General features: G+C 42.3%; 1 protein-coding gene across 2 annotated transcripts in view; it reads right to left on the bottom strand.

Moving 5' to 3' along the window:
- Nucleotides 1-22,232, bottom strand: part of SLC6A2 (solute carrier family 6 member 2) — a 269,420-nt gene that overhangs the window by 57,061 nt on the left and 190,127 nt on the right. For both annotated transcript variants that reach the window (XM_033943527.1, XM_033943528.1), the window contains 3 exons: nucleotides 18,929-19,053; nucleotides 16,918-17,030; nucleotides 11,299-11,427 (listed from right to left, as the gene is read on the bottom strand). In XM_033943527.1, coding sequence (XP_033799418.1) covers nucleotides 11,299-11,427; nucleotides 16,918-17,030; nucleotides 18,929-19,053 — 367 coding nt within the window. The remainder of the gene's footprint in view (nucleotides 1-11,298; nucleotides 11,428-16,917; nucleotides 17,031-18,928; nucleotides 19,054-22,232) is intronic.

Raw genomic sequence — 22,232 nt, 5'->3', positions numbered from 1 at the left:
ATGGTACATATGTCGTTTGAACAAAAAAGGAACCAAGCTCAAAATATCATTTATTTGGGGGAGTAGCATCATCTTAATGGTGTCCAGTCGTCCCCACCAGGTCAATTTGAGCGGGGGCCATTTCTGAGTGGATAATATATTCTGTGTTGTAATGCTCCATATCTTCCAAGGTGGGGCCCACATAAACACCCAGATATTTAATCTTAGTTGGATTCCAAAGAAAACCATGCAAGTCCATTTCATGCTTGTCTTGAACACAATTTAACGGCAGTATCTCAGATTTTGATGCGTTTAATTTGTATCCAGAGACCAATGCATAGGCGGGAGTCTGATCTCCGGAGTTTGTTTCCATTAAGGCCATAGCTTGTTTGCAGTTTTAACTGATTCCTTTCTCTACTTGGGACCCCTGATGAAGGCGTGTTTTCCGAAACATGGACTATGTCGGGTCCCCTGGTTTGTCTGTTTTTAGGTGTTTTTAACCACATTCCATTTATTGACATAATAAACTATGCCTGCATCATTGTACACCCGTCTGCAGTTTTGTTTTGCTCACGTGGTTAGGTCACGTTAGGCCTTCCTGGGTCTATGGGTCCTTAGGGTCATATTCCTATCCTTGGGCAGGTGTGGTATTTCTTAGCAGGCTTAGAGGGATACAACTTGGTGCTGAGGGTGGGGCCGGTCACTGTTGGAAACAAGATACGGGGCTTGATGGACCTATGGTCTGCACCAGTATGATGGAAAAAGGATGCGGGCCCTTAAGGACCTACGGTCTATCCCAGTATGGCAATTCTTCTTATGTTCCTTTTCTATGGTTTGAAATTGCTTTGCGATGGGAATTAATGGCTTACCCCTGCCTTGGAATTCATGGTATTTCTGAGCCCATAAGAGCGTGGGAAGTTATTTGGACAAGTAATATCTTTGCTGTTGTGATCTGGGCAAATGGTTTAAAAATAAAATAAAATTTAGAGAAAATGAGATGGATGCTCGGTAATAGGGCAGTCTTGAGCAGGCTGTGGACTGGGTGCACCTATTTAATTATTAGTTAAAGGGTTCATTGCTCTATTGCATAAGTACACAGATTGGAGCTAGTGAAGCTGTTCAGACTCAGTGTTCTGGCATGTCCACCAGGGGAATATTGCCAGCAGGTGTTCAGGTTTTATGATTAACTAGTGTTTAAGCCCGTTACACTAACAGGTGCTAGAATAGATTAGTCTGATCCAGTATGGCTATTCTTCTTATGTCTTACCCCCATATTCAGGCTCCCATTTCCCCTTTTACCTTCCCTATTTCCACCTTCTTTCACCAACTTAAAATTCTGCCCCCTTTCTCTGTCCTTCAGCTCCATAGAACTCCCTCTCCATTCCCCCTTTCCCCATCAACCTTTGCTTCTGCATCTTTACTTATTCTTCCAGCTCCTATCTTCAGCCCTTTTCTCATATGCTCCCTTTTTAGTCCCCAGCTTCAGTCCCAGTCCTTTTCTCTCACATGTCCCCTTTTGTAGCCCCCTTCTCCCACCTCCCCCTTTTTTCATCTCCAGCTCTTCTCTCACACATTCCCTTTTTATAGCCCCCGACCCTAACCTCCTTCTCATACCTGCTCTTCTAGACCTCAGTTCTAGCCCTAGTCTCCTTATCACACCTGTCTCCCTTTTTAGCCCCCAAATCCAGACCCAGACCTCTTCTCTCACAACTCATCTTTTGCATTCCCAAGCTCCAGCCCTCTTCTCCAAACTGTCTAAGCCTCCTACATCGGGTCTCTTTTCCGAAGAACCACTCCTTTAAAACCTCTTTCCCTCACATGTACCTTTTTTATAGCCCCAGCTAACAAACCCCTTTTTAGCCCCCCCATACCCCTTCTCCCATCTTTTCCCTTTCAGCCTCCAGCCCCAGCCCCCTTTTCTCACATGTCCCTTTTGCAGTCTCCCCTCTTTCTCACACATATCCTGTTTTCTGCCCCCAGCCCCCTTCTCTTACACATCCCAATTGTCAGCTCCCAGCAGGTCCGGCAAGTGGCTCCGCTTCCTCCGCCGCTATCAGTTTCACTCACCCCCGCAGCAACGGAGGTACAGAGTTTCAAGGCTCGCAGCGTCGCAAAGGGAGGGCGATGGGGAAACCACACTGACTCCAGACTTGCAGCGTTGCTGAGGGAGGGCAATGGGGAAACCACCGCAGGAGAGAGTTCTATTCTACTGCGCATGCGGAGGCAAGGAGTTTCAAGTGCGCATGTGCGCTAAGGGTTTTATTATTATAGATTATCACAGATGTCACTTAAAGAAACAGCTGAGGGGAGATATGATTGAAGTCTACAAAATCCTGAGTGGAGTAGAATGGGTACAAGCGGATTGATTTTTCACTCCGTCAAAAATTACAAAGACTAGGGGACACTCAATGAAGTTACAGGGAAATACTTTTAAAACCAATAGGAGGAAAATTTTTTCACTCAGAGAATAGTTAATCTCTGGAACATGTTGCCAGAAGATGTGGTAAGAGATGATAGCGTAGCTAGTTTTAATAAAGTTTTGGTCAAGTTCCTGGAGGAAAAGTTCATAGTCTGTTATTGAGAAAGACATGGGGAAAGCCACTGCTTATCCTGTACTGGTAGCATGGAATATTGCTACACCTTGGGTTTTGGCCAGGTACTAGTGACCTGGATTGGCCACCGTGAGAATAGGCTACTGAGGCGGGAGGGGTAAATTTTCCTAACTTTTATAGGTACCATCAGGCCTATATAATGCATCAGGGTATGTATTGGATCCTCCCTGAGCTCATGGAGCCTCTCCCGGATTGGCTATATTTAAAATGGAAACTTATGTCCCCTATGCGACTATCTCATGTGTTGAGTATCAACACATTAATGTTGTACTTGGGTCATCGATACCATTGACTTATGAAACCATAATTTGTGGTACTTTACTACATGTTAAACCTTCTTTGGATCGTTATAAAAGACGGCTTTTCTTAATAATGATGGGAATAGCAATGCAGATGATTACATGCAATTGGAAGAGGTATGAGAGACTTAATTATACTTTTTGGTGGGCGAACGTATGTTGCAGTTACAAATATGAATGAATGAAAGCTGAATATTTGGGATATAGTAATGCATTTAGAAGGGTATGGAGCCCGTTGACATCATTTGTTGAATCACATTAGTTGTCATGTACCTTTTCTTTTTAGTTAATTCCTTACACATCCAGGGTGAGAGGGAGGGAGGTGGGAAGGCATCATTATTTCTTGTATTTAGTTTATTGAAATTCTATATGTGGTTATACTTTTATGGATGAATGGGAGGAAGGGGGGGATAAAATGATTGTTTTCAGAATGTTTGTATATTTAAAGTGCTTTTCCTGATTCGTTTATGTTTAAAATTTTTGCAATGCACTGTTAATATTTGAAAATTAATAAAAAAAAAAAAAAAAATGCATCCAGTTTTTCAAGATTTTAAAGAGCATAGTCTATAATCCCAAAGCTATGCTAGAGTAAAGAATTTCCAGCTGATTAACAGCTTGTATCTTATTCCATGATGTTAATGGAGTATTCGGTACTCATTTTCATCTCCTAGAGCAGGGGTAGGCAATTCCGGTCCTCAAAAGCCGGAGCCAGGTCAGGTTTTCAGGATATCCACAATGAATATGTATGAGATGGATTTGCATGCACTGCCTCCTTGAGATGCAAATCTATCTCATGCATATTTATTGTGGATATCCTAAAAACCTGACCTGGCTCCGGCTCTTAAGGACCGGAATTGCCTACCCCTGTCCTAGAGTAATCTTTGCTGATCTTTTCTCTCTGTGATTTGTCCTGGATTGTGGCATCTTCTTCTGTTTCTAAGTGTGTGTGTACAGTATACACGAGTATACAATACTTCTTGTTCAAAGAGCTGTTCTTAACTTTCCTCAAATTTTCTGCTAAGGAAAAAGGGCTGATCCAAGATGGCGATCTGAGAGCAGGACGCGCTGAGCTGCGTGTCCCAGGATTGCATTCGTTTGAATTTTTCCTAGCGGTTTTCACTTACCGCGATGCCGAAGAGACGGGGCCGGAGTGCCGCTTCTGCCTCGCGGCGTCCTGGAGCCCCGGGTCTCGGAAACATACAAGAACTCCTGAGGCGCATGCAAGAGGCCACAGCGACGTCGGATGGCGGCCCGCAGAGGACACAGGAACCCGTTGTGGATACTCCTGGGCCCGATACCATGCTGAGCCCTGACGTTAGGGCACCGCCCCCGCAGCCCCAGACGACCAGTTCTCCTAGGGGCGGGGAAACCCCGGATTCACTGGTTTTCTCCTCTCCAGAGGCAAGGAAGGATTTACTGGAGAGCTTGGAGGTTGGGGCCCACCTTTCTAGGGCTCCCATGGAGATGTCTGGGGGAACACCATCTCAATATGAGGGGGAAGGACAGAAGACTCCCCTCGAAGGACTTCAGGACGGTGAGCAATTTACACTTACACAAACTCCAATTGTACTGATTAAACCTGCAGTAGTGACTTTAGACTCTATTTGGGACTTAATGGCTGGTTTTGTTAAAAATATTACTCCTACATTTCAACAAATTGAAGAGAAAATTAAGGAACATGATAAGGAACTGAAGAACTTAAGAGAAGAAACAAATACTTCTAAATCATCAATTCAAAAAATAGAAAAAGAAATTGAATCATCGAAACAAATTCAAGAGACCTTAGTTAAAGACAATATTAACCTAAGGAAGAAGATTGAAATGCTTGAGAATAACTCACGTAGCAATAATTTAAGGTTAATTAATTTTCCAAGACTCGAGTTAGTAACACCTAGAGATATGCTTAAGAGATATCTAATGGAAAATTTAGAGATATCCGAGGATTCATTACCACCATTTTCAAGGGTTTATTACTTGCCTGATAAAGAACAAAATCAACAACCAAAAGTAAAATCTTCAGATCAAGAACCTTTAAATATTTCACAGGTTTTAGAAACATCTGAGAAGGATTTAGCATCACCAGCCACTATGATTATCACTTTAGCTTTGCCAATTGACAAAACATAGTTGTTAAAACTTTACTTTAAAAATAGACAAAAAAGCTTTCTTGGTTATAAAATATTAATGTTCCCAGATCTGGCACGGGAGATGCAAAGGCGCCGCCGTGAATTTCTTCTTTTGAAACCTGGGGTTTTATCGTTGGGGGCAACTTTTTATTTGAGATATCCGTGTAAGTGTATTGTATATTATCGTACGTTTAAATATGTGTTTTTTGAACCATCACAACTGACCAACTTCGTGGCTATGTCTCGTCTGAATGTTAACAATCTTTGAGCCCTATAATTTAGATATTGTGACCCCTATCTCAATGCTATAGCTCTCAGTTTTCTGTTATTATTACTGTTCTTTTTTTTTTATTTATTCGCCAAGTTTCTTTAATTCTTGGATCTTAATTTGTGGACTTGAGCATAAATAGTATATTTGTTAACTTAGGAATTATATTACTATTGTATTTGATATCCATTCTATTCTTGCTTTCTGTACAAGTGTAATACTTGAAATTTAAGTTGAAAACAATAAAAATATAATTTAAAAAAAAAAAATTTTCTGCTAAGGAAATTACCTTAGCACATTTATCCAGGACAGAAGTCAGTCAGATACTGTTACACTGACTTTTTCTGCTAATTGTTTATCACCAGAATTATAGAGTTTCAAGTAATCTACAAAGAATAGGTGGGTAATTCTACACATGCATACAAAAAAGCACTTGATTGGCACATGTTCTATAAAGGAAAGTAGGATTGATTCGAGCTGATCTGCCCACTACTGCATTTGACTTTTCTTCAGCCCTTTGAGGGCTGACTCTCCCCCCCAGCGTCTCCACAAGGCAGAGGAAGGAGGAAGCTATCCTCCATCTTGTTCCTCCTTCCTCCGCCCGTGCAGGTGGGATCAGCCTTGCCGCTGCTCCTTCCTGAGCCTGCTTCCCTCCCGCCCATTGTGGGCCGCCGAAAGCCTCCTGCCGGTTGCAGGATCGATTCGGGCTGATTCTGCTCACCGCTGCGTCTGACTTTCTTCTTCAGCCCTTCGAGGGCCACCGAAAGATTCTCCACAGCGTCTCCTCTTCAGCCCATTGTGTGGCCGCCGAAAGCCTTCCTGCCTGTGCAGGATCGATTCAGGCTGATCTGCTCACCACAGCGTTTAACTTCTCTTCAGCCCTTGAGGGCCGCCGATAGATTCTCCCCCCCAGGGACTCCACAAGGCAGAGGAAGGAGGAAGCTATCCTCCATCTTGCTCTTCCTTCCTCCGCCTGTGCAGGTAGGACCGGTCCTGCCGCTGCTCCTTCCTGAGCCTGCTTCTCTCCCGCCCATTGTTGGCCGCCGAAAGCCTCCTGCCGGTGCAGGATTGATTCGAGCTGATCTGCCCACTGCTGCATTTCACTTCTCTTCAGCCCTTTGAGGGCTGACTCTCCCCCCCAGCGTCTTCACAAGGCTGAGGAAGGAGAAAGCTCTCCTCCATCTTGTTCCTCCTTCCTCCTTCCCTGTCTAAGTTTCTCTTGCCCTTCTCCCGACTTGAAATTTGTTAGATGCTAAACTGTTAGATACTAAATTGTCAGTTGCTAAATTGTATTCACTGCCAGGATCTTGCTCAGATCCTTACATGGAAACTGTTAGATGCTAAATTGTACTCATTCCTAGGATCTTGCCTGAGCTCACTCTCTGATACCCTGTTAGATACTAAATTGTCAGTTGCTAAATTGTATTCACTGCCAGGATTTTGCTCAGATCCTTACATGGAAACTGTTAGATGCTAAACTGTACTCATTCCTAGGATCTTGCCTGAGCTCACTCTCTGATACCCTGCTCCACTCCAGCCCATCTAAGTCCTTGCCGTAGGCTTCCCGACAGTGCAGCCTTCCCCTTGCTAAATTTCTCCAACTTAAGTTTCTCCTTGTATAAGTCTCTATACGAAAAATTTAAGCTTCTCCTTGCTTAAGTTCCTACATGAAAACTGTTTTAGATGCTAAATTGTATTCATTGCTAAGACTTGGGCTTAATGCTCAGTTTCCCCTGCGTAGACTTCTAATCGCTTAGTTCTACTTCTGATGAATATTACAAAAAAACAAAAAAAACTGACACCCAATTCACACCCTGCTCTTGTTTTATTAGCCTCTACTAGATACTGTGCTGTCCTCCTCTTCAATCCGTATCTCAGACATTAAACAAGTACCTAGACCTCCCCCTAAACTGACGCTAAGCCTCTCCTCTGCTTAGCACACTACTTACACGCGATCCAAACAAGTCCTGCCTCCCAGCCCCAAAGGCTCCCCAAGTCTCACCATGAAGCCTCCCCTCTGGCTCTTTCTTCTCCTTCACTGCTCATCTCTCAAGACCACCCTCTGCTTGAAACCTCCCTCCCCCAATCTACTGGACTCCTCAAATGCCAGTAATATCTGCCCTGGTCTCAAAATCCCCACGTTGATGCGCACTAGAAGTCACCCCTTCAATAAACACCCCCGCAAAGTCAACCACGCCTCTTTAGAGCCTGTGCTCCCCACCAATCTTCCCAACCACGCCTCTGACTCTCTCACCCCAGTCCCGACACTTTACTGCAACACCAGATCCGCATGCAACAAGATTCAAATTTTGAAGGACCTTCTCGTAGATTTGACCCTGGATTCTTCTGCATCAAGGAGTCCTGGATCACTAAAGACGATCTATTTACACAAAACGAACTATGCCCCCATGGCTACCAAGGCCTCTTCTCACCTAGAATAAACTGGAAAGGAGGCGGCCTGGCACTCTTATACAAATCTTTCTTTGATGTCCAGCTCCTCGAAAAGGGCAGCCACTCCTCACTAGAATATATGCTAGCCTCAGTCAACGATGAACTCCATATACACCCACTGGGTATCTTATTACTATATCGCCCACCCACCCCTTGGAGCAACTCCTCCGAACTCGTCCTCGAGACCATAACAAATGCGTTCCTTAAGTTTCAAAGACTACTGATCATTGGGGATATCAATCTCCACCTTGACGACACCACCAGCAAAGACGCGTCCGAATTTAATAGCTTCCTCACCTCTCTAGGCTTCCCCCCTCTGCATCTTCTCCAACCCATGAAAAAGGGCACACATTAGACTTCATCAGTTTCCTCAATCTTACTGCTTACAAAACCTCAACCGACGACACCCGCTGGGATCACGTCCCCTGGTCCGACCACTTCTTAGGAGCTTTCTGTCTCCCCATTTTCATGTCGCACCTTGGGACTTCACCCCATACCTCTAATTCCATTACTTTCCGCAAAAAAATTTCAAGCGATCAGTTCTGGACCAAATTTCTCAACCAATTCTCCTCCATGCCTAAGCCTGTAGATTCAGTAACCAACTGGCACAATTGGATTACCCTCTCAGAGTCCACCTACCACTCCCTCGCCCCACTTTCCACTAAAACCATCTCCTACTCCCGTAACGCCCCCTGGTACCTTCCATATCACAGAGAACTGAAACAGAAATGTCGATCTCTGGAACGCATCTGGAAAAAATCTAAATCCCCTACAGATAAACAGACCTGGAGGGTCAATATTAAGCTCTACAATACTATACTTATAAAAGCAAGGAAGAACTTCTACGGTGACAAGATCTCCAGATCGAACAACCAGAATAGTGCGCTGTTCAACATCTGGTGCTCCTTAACTTCTAAAAATGACTCCTCCATGCTCCCCTCCTCTCCATCAGCCAATGTCCTAGCAAACTTCTTCAATGGAAAGGTCACCACCTTAAGAAGCTCCTTCCCGCTTGCAGTCTCCTACAACTCTCTGGTGTCCGCCATTCCCAACCCTACCCCAAATGTCTCCAACCCTATCCCAGTTAACAGATCCTGGACTGCCTTTGAGCAAGTATCCGAATTGCAGGTCCTTAAACTCTGCCTGAAACTGAAATCTTGCAACTGTACCTTGGACCCATTCCCATCCTACCTATTTGAGAAAATTCCCGCACAGGCTATCTCATCTCTTACCAAACTTATAAACTCTGCCCTATTATCGGGCCTTTTCTCCCCAGAAATGGGACATATTGCATTGACCCCCCCTACTGAAAAAAGCTGACCTGGATCTCTCCACACCATCCAACTATCGCCCAATAGCAAATATTCCTCTCCTAACCAAATTGCTAGAGTCTATCATATCCACCCAACTCTCATCCTACCTGGAAAGATTCTCTATTCTCCTACCCTATCAATATAGCTTTAGACCCAACTTCAGCACTAAATCCCTATTGGCCTCACTAATCTCTAAGGTTCAACAACTTTATTCTCATAATAAATTCACTGTTCTCCTTCAATTCGACCTTTCTGCAGCTTTCGACGTTGTCCATCATGATATTCTAGTCTTCCAACTCTCCAAGATAGGCATTAGCTCTACAGTCCTTGACTGGTTCTCAAATTTCTTACGTTCCCATTCTTACACCGTTACCAAGAATGGCACCTCATCCTCCCCATGGAAAACGACATGTGGAGTCCTGCAAGGTTCTCCCCTATCTCCTATTCTTTTCACCATTTATATGTCCTCCCTGAAACTCTTCCACCTATCCCCCCTAGAAATACTTTACACTTATGCCGATGACATCCTGGTCCTCCTCAAGACCGACTCGAACCTCACTAATCTTGCAGCGAACATCTCCTCATGCATAACGAACCTCCAATCTTGGGCCCTCACTGTACAAATGAAACTGAACAAGTCCAAAACAAAACTATTTTGGCTCAGCCCTAAATTAGACCAACTACCCACCTCCATCCCATTGTCCTCAGGCTCCTCACTACAGTTGGAGTTCTCAAGCAAAGTTCTGGGCATCACCATTGATTTCTCACTATCCTTCAATGACCACCTCAATTCCTTGACAAAAAAATGCTTTTTTAGCCTTCACATGCTGAGGAAAGTGAGGTCCTGCTTCCATCAAAAACACTTTGCCGTCCTCGTACAATCCACCATCCTTTCCAGATTGGACTATTGCAACTCTATCTACTTAAGCCTAACAAAGAAAAGCCTCCATAGACTCCAACTAATCCAGAATACCGTGGCTAAGCTTATCTTCTCAAAAAGTAAATTTGACCATGTCTCAACACTCCTGCCCAAGCTCCACTGGCTTCCTGTAATCTCCAGGGTCCACTTTAAATGCGCCTGCCTAACCTTCAAGATCCTACACGGCATCCTTCCTCCTTTTATTCCATTATCCTGGAATTCCTCAAATCCAAATTCCACCAGATCCGCCCAAAAACTAAAATTATCCTTCCCCTCTTTAAAAGGCATATCCCATGTTGGTAAACTAGGGTCTTCCCTCCCCTTCAGATTCACTGAGCTCTGGAATAATTTTACCTCCCCACTTCGTAACTTGAGCTCCCTTCAACTATTCCGTAAGCATCTGAAAACTTGGCTATTCTCTAAAATGTAACTTTTCTTTCCCTCTCTGGTACACTAAGCCCTCTAACCTCTCTTTATACTTACTTCTATAATTCCATTGAAGTTCCTTTCTATCCCAACCCCTGTAAACCGTGCCGAGCTCAACGTTTGTGGAGAAGATGCGGTATATAAACCCAAGGTTTAGTTTAGTTTAGTTTAGTTTAGAATACTAGATTAACTGGATGGTTTTGAAGACCTGCTTGTTTAAAAAAATTTTAAATCTATAGTATTATTATATATACATTTACCTCATCTCACTTCAGGCTATCAAGATTTTATAATTGTAACTTTTTTTTTAACTTGTAAGGTGAAGTTATCCTTATGCTTGTTTTTATGTATTCCATCTCAGTTTGTTCCCCTCCTTAAGTTATGTTGATAATTAAGCAGGTTATTAAGGTGCGATTAAATTAAATTAAAACCCCCGTGGCCGATTCATAATGCTCTTCCCCAGTGGAAGAACAGGACAAAGATTCCTCAAGGTCCAAGCACATGTCAGAACATGAACTCAAGTTTTATTATCCACAGACCAGGGTAACCACAAGTGTTTGCAATGACTATAATACAGGAAATGATTGACCATCCACCAGTCAGGTTGTTTCTGATGATGCCTTTACTACAGCTGAATTGATATTTCTCTTTCTAAATCAGGTACATTAGATAGATTGTGAGCCCACCAGGACAGACAGGGAAAATGCTTGAGTACCTGAATAAATTAATGTAAACAGTTCTGAGCTCCCTTGGGAGAAAGGGATAGAAAACTGAATAAATAAATAAATAATCATACAGTATATTCAGACACACCAGTAAACATGTCATTGATATGACTGTATTTAACTAAGATTACAGAATCTGGTCTTTACTACAACTTTGCAACATAACATTCTCATACTTACATTGGTTATACAAAACAGAGCCAGCAGGAAAGTGCCAAGTGAGACAAAAAATGTAAACAACTTCCTGTTGCGTTTCAGAATTTTAATGTCATCTGCTAATCCTGTAATGACAGCTTCCATTCCACCCATCTGAAACAAAGCAATTAAAGATACAGGTTAGTAGTACAACACTGTCCTCCTCCCCTACCCCTTCCCCCGCAAACAAATATTAACATGTTATATGTAATTCTACATTATTTGTTTTCATGCTGAGATCTCAAGGGGTCTAACAAAAAGCATGACACAACATTACAATATTTCATTAAGCATACAATCATGGAATATTAGCTATTTGAATAGTAATAAATAACCACGAAGCTTCTATAATGTAGTTAATTGGGGTAATTCTATAAATGGGCATTTGGTAGGAGCCTATTCTATAAAGGAACATAGGTGTCTAAGTTTTCTTATAGAATTGTAGCATAACAGTGAAAAAACATGCCAGTAAGTTAGGCATAAGCCCTTAGACCAGCCACAGAACAGTGCGTGATATTGGTGATATGCATGCAGATTTTCATATTATATAAAGTTACACACTTGGAGTGACATAATAAAAGAAAACATCTAAGTCTGTTTTGGGCCTAAGTCGTTAGTCGTCCAAAGTCGGCAATATCCAAAGCCCATTCTCGAAAATTACGTCCATATTTTTTTTTTGAGAATCGTCTACTTCTACATTCAGCCGTTTGATTGTCCAGACCGCTAAGTCATCTATCTTTATACCCCATTCTCGTCCAAAAAATCGTCCAAACCTAAAACGCCTAGAAAAAGACCTTTTAGGTGTAGGAAGGACCAGCAAAGTGATGGCCTAGCCACCCAGACATGGCAACAGAGTACTGGGGCACTTCACAAAAAGGATGCCACATAAACATCTCACAATTCCCTTATAGGTCATGATGAGTCTCCCAAAACCCACTATACCTACCTGTCTACCACCCCAATAGCCCTTCTGGCTGCAGATGCCACCTATATGGCAGTACAGTAGGGTTTTGGTGGGTGGATTTTCCAGCATGAATGCAGTAGTTAGAGTGGCTTATAGGCCTGGGTCCTCCTCTCTATGGTTCACTAGCCCACCCCCAGACTACTTAAACCACCTTTGTGCAGCTCTACTAGGCTTTCCTATGCACTTTCACTGCATGAGAGTTGTGGGAGTGCATGGGAGGTAAGATTTCTAGAACTTTTATGTCAAGTACTATTATTGACAGACAATCTTCTGTTTATAATAGATTTGTTCAATGCAAATTCTGCTATGGTGTTATTCTATTACAGTTATGACTCTTAGAATAGTTTCATTAAATGTCAAGGGACTGAATAATCAAGCCAAGCAAGCTAAATTTCTTCAATACCTAAATGCATTGAATGCTAACATAATTATGTTATAAGAAACACATTTGGATATAGGAAATTCGGACTCCTTTCAACTGAATCGATATCTATTACTGTACTATTCTCCTGCTATTGAGAAGAAGAATGGAATGCTCACATTAGTTAAAAATTGTACCAACATCACTGTACTATCATCAACACATGATTGCTTAGGTAGGTGGATTAATCTTACTTTTTTTTTTTAAATTCTTTATTTATCGTTTTAAAACGATTAATCTTACAATTATCTTAAACAATGTACTTTGCAATATACTGAACATCTATGCACCAACTGCTGATGACCCTAATTTGTTTGGTGAAATAGCTGAACAACTAATCAATGACCCGTACTCAAAATATATCATTGGAGGTGACTTTAATCTCATTCTTGACTACACTGTTGAAGGAATATCTACGGCACTATACAAACAGCCGAAATCGTGGATTATCATTAAAGATATCATGTCCTAATTAGACTTGATAGATCCATGGCGTATTCTATACCCTACTGAGAAGAAATTCATGTACTTTTCTCTTCCTCAACACTTGCATTGTGGTGTCATAGAGCTTTATGGTTATAGAAACATAGAAACATGATGGCAGATAAAGGCCAAATGCCCATCTGCAGTAATCATTATCCCTTCCTCTCTCTAAAATATCCCACATGCCTATCCCACAGTCTCAGTTGCCACCGCCTCTTCCGGAAGACTGTTCCATTTATCTACCACTCTCTGTAAAAAAGTATTTCTTTAGATTACTCCTGAGCCTATCACCTCTTAACTTCATCCTATACCTTCTCATTCCAGAGCTTCCTTTCAGAAGGGGACTCAACTCATATACATTTATGCCACATAGATAGTTAAACATATCTATCATATCTCCCCTCTCCCACCTTTTCTCCAAAGTATACAGATTGAGATCTTTAGTCTGTCTCCATACGCCTTATAATGAAGACCACGCACTATTTTAGTAGCCTTCCTCTGGACTGACTCCATCCTTTTTATATCTTAGGCACTGGTAGGTGTCAAAATCTTAGGCACTCCCTATTTATGGCAGGGTTTTCTTGGCCTAAATACCGGCGCCTAAGTCCAATTTAGGTGCCTAGATGCAAAACATGCCCATGCTTACTTTCTGGTAGGCACCTCTTACTAGACGCCTACTGAGTTAGGTGCCTATAACCCCATTAATTTTAATTTTTGCAAATTATGAGCTCATCAGTGGTGCTGATTATGCTAATTAAAACATTGTTAGGCGCCGATCTAGGTGTCTATCTTCAGGCATTGTTTATAGAATCAGGTCCTAGAACATAGGTGACTAAATAAGGAAGAATAAATATTAATAAATATGCATTAAATCACATGTAAAAGAGTATTGCTTACCTAGCTGGTGAATGACATGCAATTTACTGATGTAAAACCTGACTGGATATGTTTCTCTGTAAACGTGCATTTGCTTTGTGAAATAGGGAACACACATATAAATGGCAACTTTATGACTAGGTGCCCACATGTGCACACCACTTGTATGCATAAAGATACAGAATACAAGCACTTTTGCAGATAAGTGGCGGCAAATTAGTGAAACGCTCTTCTGTAAGGACACATATAATGGGCATAGCATGGAAATGCAAGGGGGAGATTTACATTTTTTTAAAAAAATTATTTCTTACATACCTGAAAGCTTGGAAGCTATCAAAGAAGTATACGTTCATACTCTTGAGGTAGCATTAAATCAGCCACCCTATTATTAGTTGTGAGAGCTAGTGCACAGCAGCAGTGGCGTAGTAAGGAGGGGGCAGACCACTCCGAGCGCTGTATTGTTGGGGGTGCTGGCACCACTCCACCTCCCCACACTATGTTCGCACCCTCTCTTCCCTCCGAACCTCTTTAAATCTTTACCAACATGACCAATTTCTTTGGCCTGCTGCTCGTACTGGCCTGGCTCCCCTCTGAAATCATTTCCTTGTTGCGGGGCCAGGAAGTGACATCAGAGAGAAAGCCAACACCAGTGTGAGCAGCAGGATGGAGAAGCTGCTCGTACTAGCAAAGCTTTTTGCATACAGGGAGAAGGGAGGGTGCTTGTGTGGTGTGGGGGGCATGGAAGGAGCGGGGGAGGAGATGAGAGCGCAGGGGGTGTCACTGCCCCGGGCGCCTCCTACCCTCCCTAAGCCACTGCACAGCACTAACTTGTGCACTAGCCGTCATAGCCAGCTACATCCTCTTGGCAACCCTATACTGACCCCAACCCACCACTTACTTGTGCTAAGCATCTAGTTTATCAGGAGATAATCTAGCACTAGCTACTTAACACTGCTTAGTAACAGAAGCCCTAAGTTTTTTAAGGCACGTCCTAAATGGTAAGCAGCAAAGGGGTAAATATTCAGCTGATGGCAGTGAGCATTATGCTGACTACCACTGACATTATTCCTGGATATTCAGTGCTGGGCCATGTTTGGACTTTGGTATTGGATATCTGGTTTATGTGGTGCCAGATAACACATGGCCAGTTAAAAGACACATAGAAAATGACAGCTGATAAAGGCCATAATGCACATCCAATCTGCCCATCCATATCATATCTCTTCATAAGAACATAAGAATAGCCTTACTGGGTCAGACCAATTGTCCATTAAGCCCAGTAGCCCGTTCTCACGGTGGCCAATCCAGGTCACTAGTACCTGGCCAAAACCCAAGGAGTAGTAATATTCCATACTGATCCAGGGCAAGTAGTGGCTTCCCCTATGTCTGTCTCAATAATAGAATATGAACTTTTCCTTCAGGAAATTGTCCTCCCCTTACTACGAGATTCCACATGCCTATCTAATGTTTTGTTTGAATTCAGACACAGTTCTCATCTCCACACCTCAACCAGGAGTTGTTCCACACATCTACCACCTTTTCAGCTATGGGTTACTGCATAAAGATAGGACTGTGTTTCATATGGTCAATTTTATGTGGTTACCCTAACCAGTTAAGGGGGACACCACTTTTAATCAGTGATGGTTGGCTGGTAACGGTTGGCCATGTAAGGGTTGACTACAGGATTTTTTTGGCCTTTTAATGGTTGACCACAACTTAACGTTGGCAGCCAAATGTGGTGTCCCCCTCTCCCTCCTTTCCTGCCTAGTTTGTGCTCCCTCCTTTCCTTCTGTGTCCCTCCTCCCTTCCATTTCCCAATGTGCCTCTCTTCCTCCCTCCGTTCTGTGTCCTGAGTATGTCCTTCCCCCTCTTGCGAATATACCTCTGTTCTGTTTGTCTCCCTATTTCTCTTCAACAAAGCCATGGTCAGAGGGTTCTACATGCTGCACATGGCTGAGCCGGAAGCCTTCCCTCTGACCTCGGAGGAAGTCTCTTAGACCATGCCTCAGATTTTTCTACTCCAACTGGAGTATCCAAGTCTTGTGTTCTGGCACTGGAGATTTAATCCTGTGCGTGGTTCAGCATACCAATGAATTTCAAACAGGTCAGTGTCAAAGCTAAATAACAGTTTGTTCTGTTTGGGATTTGGCAATGCAGTTTTGTTATGTGCTTTTATAACAAAGCACAATTTCACCTATAGGCAGTGGAATGGCATCAGCAATTAGAGAGCTTTGGGTGGACCCAGAGATTGGTTTGTTTTACCCTCTAATTTAAAATACGTTTTGTCAGCGAGATAAATATTCAGCCAGCTTTTTGCTCACTGCCAATAGCTTTATGCCCAGATATTCAATGCTGTGCCATGTTTGGGCTCCAGAACTGACTATTTGGGCTTATATAGCCAGCTAAAACTTAGCTGGTTACATGCAATTTTCAGCACTTAACTGGATAAGAACTGCATAAAGATAGGACTATGTTTTATGTGATCCTCTTTCTGCAGGTAACTTAGCTGGTTAAGTGCTGAATATCAGAATTTAACATGGTGAGTGCTGACTCAGAATGTCCACAAAATGTACAGTTTCAGTTTGAGCACTAGTCAGGCATTTTCAGCAACATTATCCAGTTAAGTTCCACCGATTATACTTAGTTAGCACTAGATAAGCGATTTAAGTGGCCAGGTGCCATTTTGGCTATTTAAATTGCATTGAATGTTGGTCCCAGTGATACTATGGAAGGACCTTTTAAATTTTGTAAGAATAAAAGCTATTCAAATTCAGCTGTAGTATTGTTAAGCACTTATCTCATTAGGCATTTTGTTATTATTAACATTTGAGAACCAATATACCAAGAATGAATTACGCACAGCACTGTCAATGCCCAAAGTCAATAGCATTATGAAGAACACCACAGACCAAAATGTTGATCCTGAAAGTGTTGAAATGGCTTCAGGATAAATGATAAAAACTAATCCAGCTCCTACAAGACAAAAAAAAATGATTAAAACATTTTAAAATCTTGCTTTGAAGAAGTGGTCTTCCTTTAATATTAATTTGAGACATAATGTTGGATGAAGCCAGTAAAATCATTGAATGCAATGGGAGTGGAATGCTTTGCCTGCGTTTGTAGATCTGCTGAGGTTGTAACCTTAAACTGAACCTAATCCTATACCTTTTGGGATTCTAAAAATATATCTGGATAACAGAAATTGGCTTCTTTACCATCTATTCCAGGGCTGGCTGTGTGCCTGTTTCAAAAGTATTAAAATGCAAAACGCATTCTGTTGGAATGATAGACAACATCAAAATGAAATTATTATGAATTAGTTATAAAACATTCTGGTTTAGAAGATTGTGTAAATGCCAGAATAATTATTTTTTCTGCTTAGTCTTAGAGAGATGGATTAGTGGAGCTAAATGCACTGTGTTATTTCTCACAATAGCTTAATGCTTAGTAACAGCTTCCACAATACCTGCAAAGTACAGGCCCTGCCCATTATATTTGGAATTTCCTTGTTAGGCACAAAACAATGAAAATGAGCTTATGCTCATTTAACATTCTTTGATATTGACATACATGGGTCGATATTCAAAGCAATTTAGGTGGGCAGGACAGGTTCTCAACTGCCGTACAGTGAAAGATTGGAGAAACTGGGCCTCTTCTCCCTTGAAAAGAGGAGACTGAGAGGGGACATAATCGAAACATTCAAAATACTGAAGGGGATAGACTTAGTAGATAAAGACAGATTGTTCACCCTCTCTAAGGTAGAGAGAACAAGAGGGCACTCTCTAAAGCTGAAAGGGGATAGATTCCGTACAAACGTAAGGAAGTTCTTCTTCACCCAGAGAGTGGTAGAAAACTGGAACACTCTTCCGGAGTCTGTTATAGGGGAAAACACCCTCCAGGGATTCAAAACAAAGTTAGACAAGTTCCTGCTAAACTGGAACATATGCAGGTGAGGCTGGACTAGTTTAGAGCACTGGTCTTTGACCTGGGGGCCACGATGGACCACTGGTCTGACCCAGCAGCAGCAATTCTTATGTTCTTATGCTTAAATTACTCAAGGCTGCCCAACTGCCGATATTGAGCAGCACTTAACTGGGCAGTGCAGCTGAAAATCAGCAATAACTGCCCAGCAAAAAAGTGGACAAATCTGGGGTGGTATGGGGGGGGGGGGGACAGTGTTGGGGAGGAATCAGCAGTTATATGGGTGCTGGTAATATTCAGTGCTAGCACCTACATATAGCTAAGCAGGCGAATTTAGGACAACTCAAAAGTGGTCCTAATTTTAAGGCTTAGCTATGTAGTTGCTGGTTGAATATCAACTGAAACTTGCATACCAAAAAGTTTTCCAGAGACCCTTCAATTTCCTACCCTTCTAATCCCAATCCCCTCTTCCCTCTCATGGGATTCATAACCTCTCTCCCCCGACCATGCAAAATGGTACCCAAATGCAGAAGCTTACCCAGGTTTTGATGTCAGCCAGGGGCAGCAGACCTTTTGTAAAATAGATGTCGGTGAGACACTGAAGAGCTAATCCGCATAGGAGCTATTTTATTCATAATCTATTTGGGAGAGTAGCCACTCTTCTTGCACCCCACCTAGCTATGCCACTGCCCAAATGGCAGCACAAAATAACAATGCCCAAAGCTTGTGTACCCCTACTCAGTGCAGGTTAAAGAATATGAATTGAGGAACAAACATACATACATTTACCTGTGCACACACTGGGCAATTTCCAAATAGCCCATTTTCTTCATTGATTTATTTTCAGGAGCAAATTATTGGTATTGGGTAAATCAACTTAACGGTAATAAAATATGCAATAATTCTCAAACATTTTGTAAAATAAATGTGGAGTGATATAGACTTCATACCTTCTGTTGCTACCTCTGTAATGTCAACTTTGTGCTTATGGGCCATATATCCCAAAATGGAGAAAATTGCAAAACCTGAGACAAAGCTTGTTACACAGTTGATGGTGCTTGTAAGTAAAGCATCTCTGAAGTGACAAGAAAAGAGCAATCCATTAAAAACATGGTCAAACCTTTCAGAATTGTATCATATTTTTAAGCTGTGTGTGATATACAGAAGAAAACACCACTTTATTATGGCAGCTGGTTAATAACAGCTAAGGATATTATTACTGAAAGAAAAAACGGGGTCATAATTAATGAACTAATGCTGGCTTTAACTAAATTGTGGAAGAGCTTCTTACCTTGGGCCGCTGACAGAACTTGAGGATCTGTCAGAAATACTGAAGTACCTACTACTATTACCGTGTTTCCCCCAAAATAAGACAGTGTCTCATATTAATTTTGGGACCAAGAAACACACTAGGACTTATTTTCAGGGGATGTCTTATTTTTTTCACATACAATGATCATCTCTCCTTTCCTCTCCTCCACCTCAATGCTTCCTCTTTCCTTTCTCTCCCCCACATGTGCAGCATCTTTCCTCCCCTCTCATCCCTTGTGCCTTCCCTCTGCAGTATCTTTCCATCCATCCCTCCCTCCCATCCACCCTGTGCAGCAGAATCCTCGAGCAGCATCTTTCTATCCTTCCCTCTCTCCCTCCCCACCCTCGCTCCCATCCCCCCTTGCAACAGAACCCTAGCACAACATCTTTCTATCCCTCCCATCCCCCCGTGCAGCAGAACCCTTGCACAGCATCTTTCTATCGCACCCTCCCGTTCCCCGCACAGCAGAAGCACACCGACCCTCCCACCGCGAGACCGACATACCTTTATCTTTATTTAAGTTTTTGATTAAACGCTTATCCAAGAGTGCAAAGTGTTGTACAAAATATTTAAAAATAGCTGGAAGATAAACATTTCAACTTATTAGACATACATAAACTAATCAATGGACATACATGAACAATGGGAAAAGGGGGTAGAACCACAATTTTTATAGAAAGAATACAATAAAGGAAAATACAATAGGAGATGGGAAAAAGTTAAAATTGCTGGAATAGAAATGGGAAAAAGTTAAAAATTGCTGGAGTAGATACATTCATAGTTATCAGTTATAGGTATCTTTAAAGAGCAAACACCGCCGACCCTCCCACCACAAAACCGACATACCTCCCTCCAAACAGCAACGTCGGCAGCACTTTAAACAGGCTGCTTCATGGCCTTCTCCTACAGGGGGCCTTCCCTGTGCTGCGTCGCTGATGATATCATCAGTGATGCAGCAGAGAGTAGGACCCTGCAGGAGAAGACCGCGAAGTAGCCTGTTTAAAGTGCTGCTGATGCTGCTGTTTGGAGAGAGGTATGTCGGTTTCATGGTGAGAGGGTCGGCGTGGTTCTGCTGCACAGGGGAATTGGAGAGAAGGATAGAAAGATGCTGTGCAAGGGTGGGAGGGTCAGTGGGGTTCGGATGGGAGGAAGAGATGGAAAGATGCTGCGCAGGGGGATGGATGGGAGGGTTCAGCTGCACGGCAGTGGGGCGGGGGAAGCGCTGCTGCCGGGGAATCCAGGGATGGAGTCAGGGAGTGTCAGGGACATTTGAGAAGGGCTTCAGGGGGAATCTAACTAGCGCTTATTTTGGGGGCAGGGCTTATATTAAGCCCTGCCCCCAAATGATCTATCCCAAAAATCATGCTAGGGCTTATTTTCAGGGAACTAAACGAAAATTAAACTAAACCTTAAGTTTATATACCACATCCTCTCCATTATTATAGAGCTCGGCACGGTTTACAAGAGCTTAATATAAGGAAGGAACGATAGAGTGGGGGTTGGAGGTTGAGTATAGAGGGGTAATTATTTCTATAGCACTACTAGATGTATGCAGCGCTGTACAGAGTCACAAAGAAGACAGTCCCTGCTCGAAAGAGCTTACAATATAAACAGACAAGACAGACAAACAGGATGTCATGGATACAGTTAAGGGGAACAGTTAATCTGCTGGCTGGGCTGGAGGGCAGTGGGGAGTAAGGTTATGGATTGAAGGCAATATCAAAAAGGTGGGTTTACAGCCTGCTTTTAAACAAGGTAAAGGAAAGGGCTTGGTGGACAAATTCAGGTAATTTATTCCAGGCATAAGGGGCAGCTAGATGAAAGGAATTAAATCTGGAATTGACAGTGGATGAGAAGGGTACAGATAAGAGCAGCTTATCTGAGGAACAGAGTTCCCTGGGAAGTGTATAAGGAGAGAGAAGAGAGGAGAGATATTGAGGAGCAGCAGAATGAACACACTTGTAGGTCAGCAATAGGAGCTTGAACTCGATGTGAAGGCAGATAGGGAGTCAAAGAAGTGATTTAAGTATCTGACTAAACAAAGATTTAAAAACCAAAGCCATAAATCTGAAATCAACCCAATGGCATAAAGAAAGCCAAGGCAACAATTTCAAGGCAGGGATAAGATGCTCAAAATGACTAATTCCAGTGTGATCATACAAGTAGCAGCATTTTGCACTACTTGTAATGCATTAATTCTACATTCAAAGGATGTAACTACTTCTCTGTAAATGAGACATAATTGACATTCCAATGTGACTTGCAGGAAAGAGGAGATGATATCCCCCAAAAGGGTTGTTATTTTTTTTCTTTGCTTCAAAACCTAGTATTAATGTATCACCTACTCCTTACTTCAAAGAAACAAGTCAACTTCACTAAATTTCTGAAAAGGATCATATGTGCAGCTTTGTTTACATATTGTATATTGAAAGCTGTCTCTGGGTCATGAAACAATGGACCCAATATTTTATAACAGAACAGGAGAGGCTCCTGCCCAGTTAAACTCTACTGAGTTTGCCGTAACCCAATGCTCTGTAGCACTGGCACTAGCCAGAAAACAGAGGGTAGGAATAAATGTCTATTTTTCTCAATGGAGGACAGTAAATAGTGGAGTGGCGCAGGAATCTGTACTAGGACAGGGGCTAATTAACATATTTATAAATGATCTGAAAATTTACAGATGACACTAAAACAGATGACACCAAAACTGTGGTAACTTCACTGGAAATGTCCAGTTAGCTCTTTTGTAATCCGCCTTGAACTGCAAGGTATAGGCGGAATAGAAGTCTCTAATGTAATGTAATGTAAATTGTTCAAAGTTGTTAAAACGCATGTGGACTGTGAAAAAATTGCAGGCAGACCGTAGAAAATTGGAAGACTAGCATCCAAATGGCAGATTAAATTTAATGTGGACAAATGCAAAGTGATCTACGTATATTGGG

Source organism: Geotrypetes seraphini, chromosome 4 (genome assembly GCF_902459505.1).
Source record: "Geotrypetes seraphini chromosome 4, aGeoSer1.1, whole genome shotgun sequence".
NCBI lineage: Eukaryota > Metazoa > Chordata > Amphibia > Gymnophiona > Dermophiidae > Geotrypetes > Geotrypetes seraphini.
The sequence above is the reverse complement of the archived record's forward strand: the minus strand, read 5'-3'. Positions and strand labels throughout refer to the sequence as shown.